Source organism: Pan troglodytes, chromosome 22, assembly GCF_028858775.2.
Source record: "Pan troglodytes isolate AG18354 chromosome 22, NHGRI_mPanTro3-v2.0_pri, whole genome shotgun sequence".
NCBI lineage: Eukaryota > Metazoa > Chordata > Mammalia > Primates > Hominidae > Pan > Pan troglodytes.
Genome location: NC_072420.2, coordinates 35,562,614 through 35,579,162, shown reverse-complemented (window position 1 = coordinate 35,579,162; position 16,549 = coordinate 35,562,614). Strand labels below are relative to the sequence as shown.

The window sequence follows — 16,549 nt, the reverse complement described above, 5'->3', positions numbered from 1 at the left end:
GGATACCTGCAAACTAGACCGGAGGAGGCCGAGTCACAACAGGAGTCGGGGCTCGCCCATCAGACACGGGGCGTTATAGGAGGATTCTGCTCTGATGTGACCTGGATGCACTTTTAAATATGTTCTTCACACCTAGGCAAGAAATGACCCGGAGCTGCATGTCTTTTTGCTTTGTAATCTCCTTGCCACCCTCAGCTCTTTGGGGAGCAGTGTGCACATTTGAAGCAATCCTGAGGTTTAGCCACTTCCCAGATGTGGTGAGGAAGTGGAGAGTGCGCTGGGCCATGCGGAACTGCAGGTTCCAGCCGTGGCTTTATTTGACCACAATTGGCTGTCAGAGTTCACCAGCCCCAGGGCCGCCAACGTCAAGACTAATCAAGCCTAGACCTGGGGCCTCCCCGCTGACTGGCCTTGGGGAGTGTGTCATGGCAGCGAGTGTCCAGGAAGACTCACCCCTTGACCTTCTTCCCAACTAAATAAAGCAGTTAGTATTTTGCCCTGGCATTTGGATGGACACACTGGCGTCGAGGGAGACAACACATGTTACAGTGAGGAGCACTGGCCTGGCTTGTTTACATGGCGTATCAGTCACTCACAGTTGTGCCTTACAAAGGTCGCCAGCTGGCGGGGCAGGAGTGAACTTGAACTTGAAGTTCAAGTTGCATTTAGGCCTGGTGGCAGCTCCATCACCTGCTGAACACACACACACACACACACACACACACACACGCACAAAACCCCTCCTCATGTCAGACGTCAATGCCTACTTCATCCCCAACTCCTGCTTATGGGATCTGTCACAGCTCTGGTCTTTGTGGAATCACCTTTATCATGTCTTTAATGATCATTCCACTGACATTTACTGAGACCTTTCTCTTGCTCTGCTTTTATATTCAGCATTCCATTTAACCTGCAGAACAATGCTACGAGATGGAATGACTGTTATTAACCCCCTTTTACAGATGACAAAGCTGAGACCCCAGAGAGGTCAAGTAACTTGCCTGAGGTCACAAAGCTAGCAAGTGGCAGAGCGAGGTTTTGAACCTAAGTAGGTTGCCTTGAGAGTCCACACTGAATGAATCACCACTGTGTTTCCACCTTCATGGGATTTTATATGGAATTCTTCTCTCTCACTGCTTCCAAGCCTACATCAAGACAAACCTCATCTGCCCTGTTGTTTTTTGTTCTCACCTTCTTATTCAGTATGAGTGTTGTTTGTGCTTCTTTCTAAAGAATGGTCCTCCTGGAACCCAAGCCCTGGCTGGAACTGATGCTGCTGTAGTGGTCAGGGTTCAGTGAGCAGGAGGAAGAAGAACTTGGTGTTTACCCCTTGTTTACCCCTTTCCTTGGCTTCCTTCCATGCAGGCCACCCTGTGACCCCGCGGTGGCCCCCTCTGGAACCAAGAGCTGTCGACTTCCAGCAGCACACACAGGGTCAGTGCTGGGGCCATCTGTGCACTGACCAAAGCCTCTGCTGGCCTCACCAGACCAAGGCCACTGAATGCTTCAGGGAGCCTTGGATCCTCCAGGCTACCAACAGAAACACCGGCCCTCTCGGCAGCAGCCCCATCCTTCCACCCCTGCACTGGGTCCTGAAAAGCCCATTTTGGGGCCGTTGCTATTTAGCCAACCTGCCCTCCCTTGCTCTCCTGTGATTTCTCACTATTCCGGCTGCAGCTCGCTGGGAGAAACACTTGAGAGTCTTTTGTGCTCCACACCCATGTACTTAAAATACCAGGCCTATAGGTCATTTCAGTGAGGGAATTTGGCTCATAACACGTGTGCCCCGAGGCACAGATCCCACTGCTGCAGACGCTGGCCAAGAAGGGCTGTGTCCCAGCCGCCATGGGGTGGGGCCACGGAGAGGGCAGGGCCACGTGGAGGGCAGAGCATGTGGCTCCTGTCAGGTGCGCCCGTTGCTGACTGCAGCCCAGTGTCAAGGCTCTGCTGGGTCTCATTGGAAGAATACAAAGGACGTGTAAGGCAGTTTTCGTGCTGTGGAAAAATGTCACCTACACCTGTGAAGAAGTCATCACTGTGTCTGTAAGATAATAAGCAAATGTCCTTGTACCCAAAGCTGTAAACAAGAGCCCTTTGTGAGGGAGAACCACAGGACTGGCCAAAACGCCCCACCTACTAGTGTGTGCTCGGTGGAAACGTCTTGTGACTGTGCTTAAAATGAAGGGCATGACTGGGAGGCCAAGGTGGGCGGATCACGATGTCAGGAGTTCGAGACCAGCATGGCTGACATAGTGAAACCCCATCTCTACTAAAAATACAAAAAATTATCTGGGTGTGGTGGCATGCACATGTAATCCCAGCTACTCGGGAGGCAGAGGCAGGAGAATCCCTTGAACCCGGGAGGCGGAGGTTGCAGTGAGCTGAGATCACGCCATTGCACTCCAGCCCAGGAGACAGTGCAAGACTCCATCTCAAAAAAAAAAAAAAAAAAAAAGATGGGCATGAAATAATGAGAATTCAGATAATGACCATTCATTTCACAAATTCTCACTTTGATTAAGTTTTACTCCTGATTATATAGGTTAGTCTATGGTTTACCAGACGGGGTGTCATGAGTGCTCAACTGCCAGAGGCCCAAATGCAGCTCAGTAAGAAAATGCTTTTGAGCTATAACCCAGGTTGAGTACCATTGGTACATTAGAATCACAGAGTCAGCTTTTACTTTTTGGGGCAGTGGTAGGTGTGGATAAAGTATCTCCAGTCCAGATTTCTTGTACTGGTGCTACTGGGTTTGCGGGTGGAGATTTATGACCTCAGGGACAATAACTGGAAGAACAGTGAGTAGAAAGCTCAGGGATATGAGTTTTGCTGTATATCAAAGCTGTATGACTTTGGGAAAATTACTTAACCTTTCTGGGCCTTAGCTTTGCTACCTATTCATCAAGAACAATAAACTCCATCTTGTTTATTTCATGAGATTGGTGTGAGGACCAAATGAAATAGTATATGGGAAGGTGTTTAAAAAGTTGTAAGTTCTACACGACTTAAAAATGCCAGTATTACGAATGCAACCGTTCTTTGTTGTCATTTGGGTAGTCGTGGATAGGGTGGTGGTAGGAGAGCCACTATCAGAGCAAGACTGTTCCAGAGGGTAAAACACACGGGTGCCTGTAGAGCAGTTGTCACTGGTAGAGCCATGATGGGAGCTCTTACTACATTTGCTATTTGTACTGAGTTAAATAGTGTTCTCTAAAAACTGTATGTCCACCTAGAACCTCAAAATATGGCTTAAGGTCTTTACAGATGTAATCAAGATAAAGTCATACTGGACTTGGGTGGGCCATAAGTCCAATGACTGATGTCCTTCTAAGAAGAGGGAGGGGACACACAGTAGGAAGACAGTCATGTGAAGACGGAGGCAGAGGCTAGAGTGCTGCAGCTGCAAGTCAGGAAACGCCAAGAAATGCTGGCCACCATCCGAAGCGAGAAAGAGGCAAGGATCCTCCCTAGAGCCCTCAGGGGGAGTGTGGCCCTGCTGCCACCTTGATTTGGGACTTCTGACTTCCAGAATTGTGAAAGTCTTAATTTCTATTGTTGTAAGCCACCCAGTTTGTGATAATTTATTACAGCAGCCCCGGGAAACAAATACAGTATTTTATGAAGTCACTGAGGTGCTAGAGTTGTAGGCAACAGAAGAATCACACGTGGACCTGCCCGCCTACACATGGCTATGGGCATCTCAGGCCAGCTGCATTCTTGGAAGATGAAATCAGAGAGTTGAAAGGGACATTGCATGCATCCCATGAACCCCCCTCATTTTGCTGATGAGGAAACTGAGATCTGGAGAGGTAAAATCATTTGTATTGGATCCCCAAACTTGTAACTCTCTTGCTGAAAGAACCACCTCAGTCTCTCTCTGTCTCTCTCTCATACACCCACATGCACCCCTAGACCTACTCAGGACTGGGACAATGGCATTATCTATTGTTGTGTCTTCAAAGGACTTTTTTTTTTTAAATTTTAAATACCCCCTCTCTCCTAAAGCCCCTTCCCACTTTCATCCTTTCCCATCTTTCTGTGAGGGCTACATGGGTATATAGAAAAGGATCCCCGTCTTCTGGGAGACTAGGTCTACACAGCCACAAACTGCATTCAGTATGACACCCTAAATAATCAAAGGTGAAGGATGATTTATGAGGCAGCCCAAACAGCCATAAAGCAAAATGTAGTCATCAAGGAAGGCTGCCTGGGAAACAAGTGACTGCCCGTTGCCAGATGCTGAAGGGCAGGAAGACTCGGGTGAAGGGTGCAGCAAGGAGCCTTGGATTGGCGAAGTGGCTGGAGGAAGGAAGACCTCAGCATCTCAATGCCATGGCTCATGGGTAGAACTCGGAGGGTGCACACTGGGAGTCAGGTGTGCGGAGGAGAGGGGGTGAGTGAGAAATTACTTGGGGCAGGGTCTTATTCGTGAGAAGATCCTAAAAGCAGGTTCTGGAATTCAGTCTTGATGATACAGGTGATAACCTTCGTGAGTTCTTGACAGAGAGGGAACAGGCTGACCATGAGGCTTGTAGGACCATCTGTTAGTCAGCTCTGGAACATGTGGACGTGGCTGCTCCCCGGGTGTGGCTGTCATTGCTCCTGGATCTGTTCTTGGAAAGCCAGAGACTGCCCAGTGAGATGGGCAGTTGCCCCCAGGACCTGCCTCCCTCTGCGGCAGCATCTTCCTCCACATCACATCACATACCCTGCTTGCTGGGCCTGGCCAAGGCCTCTTCTACCCAGTCCTCTCCTTCAGCTAGATGCCACGGTAGGAAAGCATCCAGAGTGTCGCCTGGTAACATCTGAACGATGTCCTAAAACTGGCAAATCCCCAAAGGCCAACAAGACTCGTCTCTAGGTTCTGGGGACAGGCCAGTTGATGGGAAAGATGGATTTGGAGGCAGAGTCTCCTGGCATCCCTGATGCTCTGCTCCATGGAAGTCACTCCCCAGAAGCATCCTCACCTCGTTTACTGGACAGGTCAGCTGAGACTTTAGTTATAAAGGCACAATGGGCAGAGCAGCCTTCATCATCTAATTGTTACTTGCTATTGCTCTTTTTATTATAGACTTTAATACAGATAGAATCCACATCTTTGGGGAGTGTTCGGTGGAGGTTTCTTGTGATTAGGGATCGTGGCTTGCTGTGGCCAAAGATTATATTTTCATTGAGCATTTTTCTGTGGCCTTCCTTTGTATTAAGACACGCATGACATTTGTTTTTCTGTGGCCTTCCTTTGTATTAAGACATGCGTGACAATTGAAAATATTTTCCTTTCATCTGTCTTTGATTTACTTTATGCTACATGATTAAGAGGAGAAACTATGTTGATTAAAGAACTACTGTATTGATGTAGGAAGATTGAACATCAGACTTAATCAAATGTTAGGGTTCTATTATAGACCCATGAGAAACAGAGAAGAGAAATAAAGCAGACAACATACACACACACACACACATGCACACACACACCCTGTTGAATACCGTGTGCCAGATAACTGTTTTAACAGTGTTACTCACAGTAAATCATTTAATCTCCCCTAAAACTCTCTAAGGTAGGAAAATTTGCATGTAACCATCTTCCTGGTAAGGATACTGAGGAACATAGAGGTGTCTAGTGACTTGCCAAAGGTCAGCTAGCCAGATTTATCCTCTGAATCACTTTACCAACAAGAAATGTTTTTAGATTAGTAAATCTATGCAATGAAGATTTTCTCACCTTTTATAAATATATGTAAAACGTGTAATGGAAATTTTGTGCATTTTTTATTACTAGTACTTATTGAATCTCAGTCTGTCAGTTACATATACTTAAGTCCATTTATGAGTCATCAATTTTATTCTGACTGATCCCATGAGTACCTCTAATAACATCTGGCATTTTCAAATAATATTTAAAATCAGCCAGACTTCGTCTTTTAAAAATATAGACAGAATGATTCTAATTTAGCCTGTTTTCAAACTTAGAAATTCTATCTTTCCTGATCTTCAAAGGTACAAAGTAAGAAGAGAAAGATGGATATGGTTTCTTCTACTCTTCTTTGCCCTGAATTATAAATAATTGGGAAAGATGGGAGCAGGGAAGTTGGGAGCCAGAAGTGGAGAGCTGCTAATCTGACTCTATGGTTTCCTGAAATCTTGACTTAACAGAAAGTAAATTCTAATCTTTCTTGATCTTGTATTGTTTATTGATGATTACATTAAAGCCATATAACTATGTGAAGTGTTACACCTAGGCAACTATCATAGGTGTGTATTCCAGAATTGAAGCAAAGCCAAAATTCCGGGAGTGTTGTTAAAACTGGTAACTTGTGCTGAAGGGCTGGACAGCATAAATTAATGATTGGTTATTCAACAGATATGTTCAGGCCACCAACCTCATTCTGTTTTGTTCTCTATCGTGTCCCCACAGGGAAAAGCTTCACTCTGACCATCACTGTCTTCACAAACCCACCGCAAGTCGCCACCTACCACAGAGCCATCAAAATCACAGTGGATGGGCCCCGAGAACCTCGAAGTAAGTGCATCCACTTGGGGCTGGTACACCCTCCAGGCTGGTACACCCTCCAGGCTGGTATACTCAGGGACCATGTCTCAGATTCCTTGGGTTCAACCTTTTCCCCAGGGGGATGTCAGGCCCCCGTAAAGCCAAAAAGTTGCATTGTCAATACTCTCGCTACTCAAAGCTTGTTTCTGTGCACTGAGCTCTTTTTGAAGCATCCTTTTAGAGGGCAAAAGGAAATTAGGCTGACTGAATCATATGTTAGAACCATTCAGGGCAGCATGAAACTAAGGACTGCTTCCTCAATATACAGTAAAGTTCAACAGGATCAGAAACAAATAGTAAATGGAAGATTGGCCAGGCACAGAGGCAGCCCAAAGAGGTCTGAGGGTCAGAGTGGACCACAAGGGAGTAATTACCATCTATGCTGGCCTTTTATTAATTCATGAGGGCCAGAGATGAAAACTATGAAAATGACCCTTTTCTTTCTATGGCACAGATCAAAATCTTATTACAGGCATTTTTAAGATAGAGAGTGGGAGGGTAGAAGAATGTCTGGGGAAAACCAGTAAATATAGAAAGATAGTACCAAAAAATAACTCCTGTGAGGAAAGCTTTAAAAAAAAGGAGTGAGGTTGTTTAGTCTGCAGAAAAGATGTCTTCACAGTGACTTAATGACTATCTTTGAGTAAACACCAGAGTAACGCTCTTTTCCAGAACCACACCCTTCCCCAGGATCTGAGGCTGGGTTACAGTTCCAGGTCTGTGGAACTGCCCAGCACCCCCGCCCAGCATCCAGATGTCTCCAAACCGTATCAGGTCCCTGGTGGAAAATTAATATACTCTCTTCTTGGAGTGAGGGATATTGAAAAACAGGGCTTCCTACTGTCCCCAAAAGCCAAGATGCAGGGAGGTCAGGTTGTAAAATGAAGTGGTTAAGAATTTGGGCTTTATGGGCAAGCCAGTGGAATTCTTAAGCCTTCAGTGAGCTACAGAGCCTTGCTGAACCTCACTTTCCTCTTCTGTAAAATGGGGATAATAATGAGAGCTTCTTTATAAGATCAAGCCAAATGATGCTATGTGCCTGATGCAGAGAATGAAGGCAGGAAATGTTAGTGATCCCCAGTAGGGCATCCCTGCTTTCATCCCTGGCTACTGCTCCAGTCCCCTCTAGATGACCTTCTCTGCGTGGTGGTTTCTAGGTGGGGTTTTAAGGTGGTTCTCTGCAGGCTATCCTGTGATCACTGCAGCTTTTATGGCAACCTTCCCTGTGGTCCTGGCCACAACCTCATGGCATCTGGGTCACCTTCTGGAACCATTCCCCAAGCTGCATCAACTTTCCCCAAGTCCTTGAGTGGATGGAGCTCTGCAGATAATCACCATGCCCACCAGGGGCAGCCCACCAGGATATGGTGTTCCTCGTCTGCTTTTTCCCTTCCTTCCATTTGCTGTGCTCGGTGACTCCCTCCAGATCTGACTGCATTTTTCCCCAGAGGGCCCTCTCAGCTTTTTCTGATCAAGACTTTCTGGCCATGCCTAGACTTGGGAGACTGTGGGACTTGATAACAGACCCTGATTCTTCTTTATGAGTGAAAAGGAGGCCATAGACACAGACAGGACCACACAGGTCTAAGGAATGACTGTGAGCTCTTCTTAGGTTTCCAGAGTAGGAATGTCAACCTGGACATTCCTACGTTAATGTAACCCTGCATTAAACAGAGCATAAACACCAAAGCAAGTTTGTTCTCCACAGAGGACCAAAGAGGAAGCAGGCTTGAATTATGGCAAGGTGCCTGGCTGGGAGGGAGGCAGTTGTTAGGTATAAGAAAATCGACTTTGAGGGTAACTAAACTTAGAGAAATGCTCCTTCAGGAGGCTGTAGAACCACTGTATTTAGAACTAGAAGCAACAGCCGTCTCTGGGACAGTTGAAATGCCGACCAGCCTGAAGAAGCCGAAGCCAGGTGACCCTGGGTATACCCTCTACTTCTCTTATTTCCTCATGCATAAAGAAGGCTGGGTTTTGCCTCACTGCCAGCATTTCCTGTAACATTCAAAGAAATAACAAAGTTATTGAGCTTCAGAAAACAAATGGTGGCGACTCTGACTTTTAAGAATTGGCAGTCAGAGGGGAAAAAAGATGTCTATGCGATTGTAACGGTCTGGCTGTATATACAGTTTACTCTGCCCCTGCTGTTTTACAACTTAAGAAAACAGTTGTTATATGGAGAAGCACCCTCTGAGCAGACAGAAGGGATTTGCGCCAAAGAAGCATCCATTTTTACACAGCCTTCCCTGCCAAATGGAATTTGGGGCCTGGGGAAAAACTAAATGCGTGGAATAAGTATAAGTATGATATATAGAGGTGCAATAGCCCCAGGTAGAAAGTCTCACATTTTACAAGGGACTTCTAGAAAAAAGCCAAGTGCATGCAGACTCCCAGGTTGACTTGGGTAATGCTGACTTTTCTATTTGCCCTGTGAAGCAAGAGGGGCCATCACTGTTAATTTTAGTATGCTGGTTTCTTATGGTTTGAACGTCTTCATTCAGGGTGGGAACTTTCTATAGTAAGCTTTGCTCACAGTTGCTTTCCAGTGTAACATAAAGAGAGGACACTGCATGTAAATCAGGATGCCCAGATGTTGCCAGATCTCTGGATGAATAAGACCTCCCGAGTCCCCTCCATGATTATGGTGCAATGAATTCTGGGAAATCCTGGCAAAATGGCCCTGGCATTGCCAAGGCCAAATTGAATCATTTTGGAAAATTCTCTAGTTTCATAAAATCAAAGACAATGAGAGCTAGGAGGGGCCTGAGAAGAGCCTTTAGGATCATCACCCCATAGGTAAGGGAAAATAGCCCCAGAAAAATGAAACGGTTTGCCTAGCTTTAAAAGAGATAGTTGATGATGAAGCGTTAACAGAATGAGGAGTTCCTGATGTCTACTTCTGTGCTGTCCTTCATTTATCTACCTGTCCATTCATCTGTTCATCTCTCTATCCATACCATACTGTCTGTACATCATCTATTTCTTTCTTATAGACTCTTTGACCTGGCCTCGGTATCCTCACATTTAAAATGAGGAGTTGGCTTATATGATTGGCTGGCATATTTGGCTCATCTCGAAGACTGTCTATTATAGAAGGGCAAATGGTAGTGCCTCATTGCAGGCATGGAGCCTTTGACTTGAGGTATGCGTGCAAGCTTAACTAAATAAAGAAGTTATCTGGCATTTGGACGGCCAAACTGCCATTCAACCTGCCGTTCCGCTGATTAAGTTAAGGACTGAGAATGAGAAGCTGTGCCACAGCTCGTCTGTTGGTCATGCCGACGGGTAAACTTGATGCATCCCTCCCCTCTTCCAGGGTTTTCAGTGGTGAAGCTGTAGCCAAAAGTATACGCCAAAGGGAATTTAAAGTGTTTTTCGTTTCAGATGGTTTCTTGCTCTTTTACAGTAATGGATCTGCCCCTTAGAAAATCAAAACTTGTTTTTCTCATATTCCATAGGATTTTAAGAAATATCTTAGAGTAATATAGAAATTATTAATTGTTGAAAAATTAACTTTATCATGGAGCAAGAGCACCATCAAAAGGTATCCTCTGCCTGGAATGGGTTCTTACCAGCACCAAGGTGGGCTCTGTTTTCGGTTAGCACGTAGAGCACTTAGTAGCTTGTTGACATACTGAGAGTGTCTCCTCCTTAAGCACAAAAGATAGAGCGAAAGGATTTTTCAAGAAAAGGATATTTGAGAGTTTTTTGTTTGTTTATTTGTTTGTTTTTGAGACAGAGTCTCACTCTGTTGCCCAGGCTGGGGTGCAGTGGCACAATCTCGGCTCACTGCAACCTCTGCCCCGCTCCCAGGTTCAAGCGATTCTCCCGCCTCAGCCTCTGGAGGAGCTGGGACTACAGATGCCCACAACCACTCCCAGCTAATTTTTGTATTTTTAGTAGAGACGGGGTTTCACCATGTTGGCCAGCCTGGTCTCGAACTCCTGACCTCAAGTGATCTGCCCACCTTGGCTTCCCAAAGTGCTGGGGTTACAGGCATGAGCTACTACGAATGGCTGAGAGTTGTTTTTTTAATGTATGTTTTATATTTCTAGGATCTAATGAAAAACTCCAGCTCTCAGCTCACAAATCTGTAATTTAGGTGTCTCTATGCTAATATTGAGATCCCAAAGCATCTTCTCTACAGAGATTTCATTAAATAATTTCAATGCAGGAATTGGTTCAATGCCATGGAGGAAGATATTTTGCCAAGGAGAGGTTGAGGAGAGTGAGCAGTGGGGACCCTAACTGACCCGTCTTGGGGGGCTGGTCCTGGTGGTATGGATTGGGCAGCCTTTACCTGTCTGGTCAGGTGTTTGTTACATCTGGAACATTGAGAAACTAAATCAAAAATCAAAAAGGTTAATTAACGTATTGGCCATTTCTGAGATAACTTCTGTCTGTCCCCAGGTTAAAGGAGTCTTTCACGTGACTGTGTTCTGCTTGAGCTCTTGATTTTTTTTGTTTGTTTGTTTAATTAAATATAGTTATTTCTATTTTAAAAGTGAAAGAGCTGGCTGTAATTTTGGAAAGGTGTAACCCAGCAGATGCCGGGAAGTACAAACCTGGAGGGAAGGACAGGCCTCTGCGGCTGCCCCCCTCCTCACAGGCAAGGATGACCATGTCTAGAGCTCACGGGATTCCTTTTGGGTGGAGGCAGCATTGCCTCTGCTCTCTGGGCAGCCAGTCCTTGAGGACCAGGCTGTTAACGTAGAGTCTTGTGATGTGGTCTGTTTAAGGGTGGGGCTTCTAGCATCCATACATCAGGTGACATCTGGGATACTGGCTTAGAGGGCAGCTAGGGAGTAAGGTAAAATGTGCAGCTTTCTTTTTTCTTTTTTTTTTTTTTGAGGTGAAATCTCACTCTGTTGCCCATGCTGGAGTGCAGTGGTGCGATCTTGGCTCACTGCAACCTCCGCCTTCCAGGTTCTAGCGAGTCTCCTGCCTCAGCCTCCTGAGTAGTTGGGATTATAGGCATCCACCACCATGCCTGGCTAATTTTTTAAGTTTTTTCATAGAGATGGTAAGGTGGAGCCATTACTTACAAACTGTAGAGTGCTTCCTGAGGCACTAGCTTTCTTTCTGACTGATTTTTTTTTTAGAGGGAGTTATAGTTAAAATAGGTTGATCAAAGGGCCTAATCTTCACTCAGCTACTTTTTAAAGTACTTGGTTGAGATCATGTCATATGAGTATAATTCTTCTATGACTTTGAGTGTATATAGCAAACCTATTATATATGTGAACATGAGAAATAGGATCTTTATATATGGAGAATGTGCTTCAAGTGAAGAAGAGAAATGCATGAAAAGTACCTATGGGCCAGGCGCAGTGGCTCCCGCCTGTAATCCCAGCACTTTGGGAGGCCAATGCGGGCGGCTCACTTGAGGTCAGGAGTTGGAGACCAGCCTGGCCAACACAGGAAAACCCCATCTCTACCAAAAAATACAAAAATCGGCCTGGTGTGGTGGTGCACGCCTGTAGTCCCAGCTCCTCAGGAGGCTGAGGCAGGAGAATCGGTTGAACGCAGGAGGCGGAAGTTGCAGTGAGCCAAGATGGTGCCACTGTACTCCAGCCTGGGTGACAGAGTGAGACCTTGTCTCAAAAAAAAAAAATAAATAAAGGAAGGAATGGAAGGAAGGGAAGGAAGGGAAGGAAGGGAAGGAACCAACCTGTAAACTGATGGTGATAATGGACCTAAAAATAATTGCTCTTAGGATTGAGTAACACCTAGTTCACATTGTTATTTTCTCTTAATCATAAAAATACTCAATAATAGCAATAGCTAACATTAAATAGTGTTATTTGCCCAACACTGTTCACAGTGCTTCACGCATATTAATTTATATAATCTTCAAAAGAACAGGCAGGGAAATTGAAGAAAAAATAACTCGTATACCTTGCCCAAGGTCACGCAACTAGTAAGCCAGCATGTAAACTAAGGCGTCCAGATGCTGGCATGCGCCGATGCCAGGGTCTGTTTTTAAGAACTGCACTGGCCGCTTTTTGAGCTTCATGGTAATGTAATTCCTGTATTTTTTATTGGGAGAGTTTATCAGTAAAGTTCTGGGTCACATACAGTTTTCTTCAGGAAAGCAGAGCCCTGTTGCTTTGGCATTCATCATTTTTTTTGTACTGACAGGAGGGAATCAGTGTTTTCCTCGGCAGGGCTGCAGGAAGTACCCTCCCCTCCCACACCTCCCCAGAGTTCATAATACACAGCCATGGCCATGCTGGTCACAGGTGCCAGCAGTTGGTTCTGCTTCTGTCACCAGGGTCCACTTGGGGACCTGGCATGAAGGGGGACCTGACCCCGGGGTGTTGTACAACATAGACCTCTTCTTCCGGTGTTGGCCTTCACGAAAGATGGGTAAAGTGGAGTGACCTGCAGAGTAGTGGTCCAAGTCTGGGTCCCCCTTTAACAAAGGGTTTCGTGGAGGGCCCGTGTGCACAGCACGTAGCCGCCGGGGGGATGAAAAGGTGTGTCACTCTTTGCTCTTGAATGATTATGAAAATGTCAGATGGTTTTATGGATCTGTGATCTCAGGATTGTAATTACCAATCCACAATCGCATTGCTCACTGGGAATTGCTTCAAGCGTATTTTCCAGGTAGTGAATGATGAGCTACTTAATTCCTCTTCCCTTGAATTCATCAGATTTGGACTTGGACTTTAGTTCTTTCTAGATGCAATCCTGATCCACACAGGAATTAGAAAGTAATTCTTCCTCCCCTCCCACCTAAAGCAGGAGCAAGGCAGAGGCTCGAAGAGGAGGAAAATGCTGTCCTGACTCACATCCCCTCCTCCCCACTTTGAAAGGCATTTCAGGCCAAGCTGAAAGTTCTGGGGGAACTTCCCCCTGGTACTTTAATTCCTTCTGTGTTAAGCTCCTCAACTACCTGATGACTTGGCAAAGGCAGTTTTTAAAGCATTAATAATAATCGTGCCTAAATGTTTCCAGCGAATTTTAGAATGTCTTTCTGTTGAATATTTTTAGTAGTATCAAACCAGACCAAGAAGAAGAATTTTACATGCATACAGACTTCCGTGACCCTAGAGTGGAGGTTAAGGTCTGAAAGGGCCCCTGGGGTGAATGGGAACCTAAGAGGACCGTGAAGGGAATGGGCTTCTGTCCCAGAAGCGGCAGTAACCCACCTGGTGCAGCTCTGAGTGAGCTGGCGTGGCCTGTGTATTCTTGGTAACTTTTCCTGTCTTATACAGAAACCACTGAGGTTTTTTGTGTGTGGTTGTTGTTTTGTTTTGTTTTGTTTTGTTTTGAGACAGAGTCTTGCTCTTTCGCCCAGGCTGGAGTGCAGTGGCGCCATCTCAGCTCACTGCAACCTCCACCTCCTGGGTTCAAGCAATTTTCCTGCCTCAGCCTCCCGAGTAGCTGGGACTACAGGTGTGTGCCACCACGCCCGGCTAATTTTTTGTATTTTTAGTAGAGATGGGGTTTCACTGTGTTAGCCAGGATGGTCTCCATCTCCTGACCTCAGCTGATCCACCCGCCTTGGCCTCCCAAAGTGCTGGGATTAAAGGCATGAGCCACTGTGCTTGGCCACCACTGAGATTTTCTAAGATGGCATTTGTATTGCTATAGAAAGAAAACAAAATAAGAGTTCCTTCCAGGTAATGTGAAAACCCAAAGAGATGATCTAGGCACCTTCTCAATCCAATGTGGGAGCAGAGAAGAGGGAAGAAACTTACACCATTACTTTGAATTTCTCTTTCCGTCTGGACCCTCGCAAAACCATATCACTAATTTGAATGCCACACCAGTGAGGTCAGGATCTAAACTAATATATTGCACTCCTTGTTAGAATTCATTATATGACGTGCCGTAAGAAAAAAAAATCCTATCTGCATTTAGGCTTCTGTTTCTTAAGCTTCAAACATGTAAAAAGTTTTCTGGATCCTGAATTTAGGGACCTGGGTTTTCACACTGGCGCCACCAGGCCAGTGGGTGTGAACTTGAGCAATTATCTTAAATACTTTCATCTTCATTTTCCTCTCCTGTTGAACCAGGCAATGGGACGAGATAATCTCCAAATTAGTTCTCATGCAAAAAGGGTAACAAAATATGGTCAGCAAAATAAAGCTGTAAGTTCGTTCCCGTAAACTGGCCTCTTAGAGACCGAGGCCTCCAGGCCTTCTTCCCTGGGCAGTGCCATCCTAAATCACATCAGGCAAATCCACATGCACTCAGGTGGTACATGAGATAGACATCGTTTTTTTGCTGTAAAGTTTTTAAAGGACTTTCTAATTTGTTCTGAAATTCTCTGGCTGTAAGTGGCTGCCCTGCCTTCTCTGCCACCAACATGTAATCAAGACTAGGGGTTGAGGTCTCCATTCTGGCACTTGCTAACACTATGAGAGCCGATTCCTGGGGGAGCAGCTGGTCTGACTGAGCCTCTCTAAAACAGGGACAGTTGGTAGTACCACCGTCACATCACTGGAAGGCTGAATGCAGCAGCCTCTGTGGCTTAGAACCATGCCTGGCACACAATACATACTCAAAAGAGGACAGGTATAATTCAAATTTAGTCTTGAAATCCTTCTGGAAATGAGAAAACTTTAACCAAAAAAGATCTGTGGCTCCTAAATTTAAAAATTCATGAAGTTGCCATAATGGTACACTTTTTTTTTTTTTACATTTAATTAAACATTTATAAATTTTGATTTATTCTTCTGGATTTCGTTTTGTGTTGAGACCCAGTAAAATTTCTTTTCTAGTATAGCGTGGGCCCTGGAAACACTCTGGGCACTGTTCCTAAGTCACTAATGGGTAAAATGGCCTTGCCCCCAAATGTTGCACTTTGTGAAAAAGTCAGAAAGAAAAGTCACGTGTGGGTGACATCAAACATCAGTGCTTAAGATCTAACATGTGGGTCCTGTTCAGTAGAGGCATGACACAGCTACAGAAGTCTCCACACTGTCCTAGAAACGTGACGTGAAATGTAGCAGGTGTCTTGGGGTCGGAATTCTTGTACTAGGCAAATGCAGTGCATCTCCCAAGGGTGCCTGGGATCTCTCGCCGCAGCCAAGCTTTGCAAGCACATAAACATGGCCGGCCACCCACTGAGTTTCCTAAATCAATGACCAGCACTGGAGACCCTTCCATGTGTGCAAGGCAGCTCCGCCTGCTGCCTGTGTCCTTTGGGGGTCTGATGGGGCAGCCCCAGTCTGGGATGGTCAGGCCTTGTCATTGGGTGCACGTCTCCCATGGGGATGGATGGACCCACAGCTTTCAGATGGATTGCGGTTGGCAGTCACAGCATCCCAGCACATTAAAATACATCGATTCCTGTGCTTTCAGGTAGATTTAGAATTTTTTTCATACCCTAGCCACTTTCCATTTTTCATTTTGAAAAATTTCTCCTTGAGTTTTCTCAAAGGCTTCAGTTTTTGTTGTTGTTGTTGTTTTTTCCTGTAAGCCATATAACTAGGAAAGGCATTAGTAAGAATTTGATACACTGGGTCTCATGGAACTCCACTACTACCACCAAAATAATAATAGTAATAATAATAATAATAATTCCAGTTTAGCTTAAATAAGTAAAAGCTACCCCCTTACACCATATCTGCATTTAAATTCATTTGAGCTGATTGGCAATTTCTGTGATCTCCTGTTCATCGCATATTCTTTTCCTTTAAAGGCAACTTTTAGAGAAGGTTTGCTTTTTTTTTGCTATCAAAGTATTAATTATGAAAAGTTGGCAATACAGAAAGGGTAAATTAGGTATAATCTATTACCGTACATTATGGCTATATTATCAGACATATCACAAGCCAGTGACATTTAGTTGGATGTGAAATTCCTTTTTTATAGTATGATTGACACATGGTATATTTTCATCAACTTCTATGTGTAAATTATGCCGTGTCACTGGTAAAATTTGCTGTCATGAATAGCCAAATATTCTGGATTCACATTCATAGGTGAAAGCCAAGCTAATATATATATATATAATATATATATAATATATATTATATATAT

At 44.9% G+C, this 16,549-nt stretch overlaps 1 protein-coding gene across 7 annotated transcripts in view; it reads left to right on the top strand.

Moving 5' to 3' along the window:
- Nucleotides 1-16,549, top strand: part of RUNX1 (RUNX family transcription factor 1) — a 282,725-nt gene that overhangs the window by 204,384 nt on the left and 61,792 nt on the right. For 6 of the 7 annotated variants that reach the window (XM_016938507.4, XM_063803643.1, XM_063803645.1 and 3 more), the window contains one exon: nucleotides 6,416-6,520. In XM_016938507.4, coding sequence (XP_016793996.1) covers nucleotides 6,416-6,520 — 105 coding nt within the window. Of the gene's footprint in view, nucleotides 1-4,793; nucleotides 4,984-6,415; nucleotides 6,521-16,549 lie in introns of those variants that run through there. The other variant, XM_016938510.4, reaches the window with a different exon arrangement.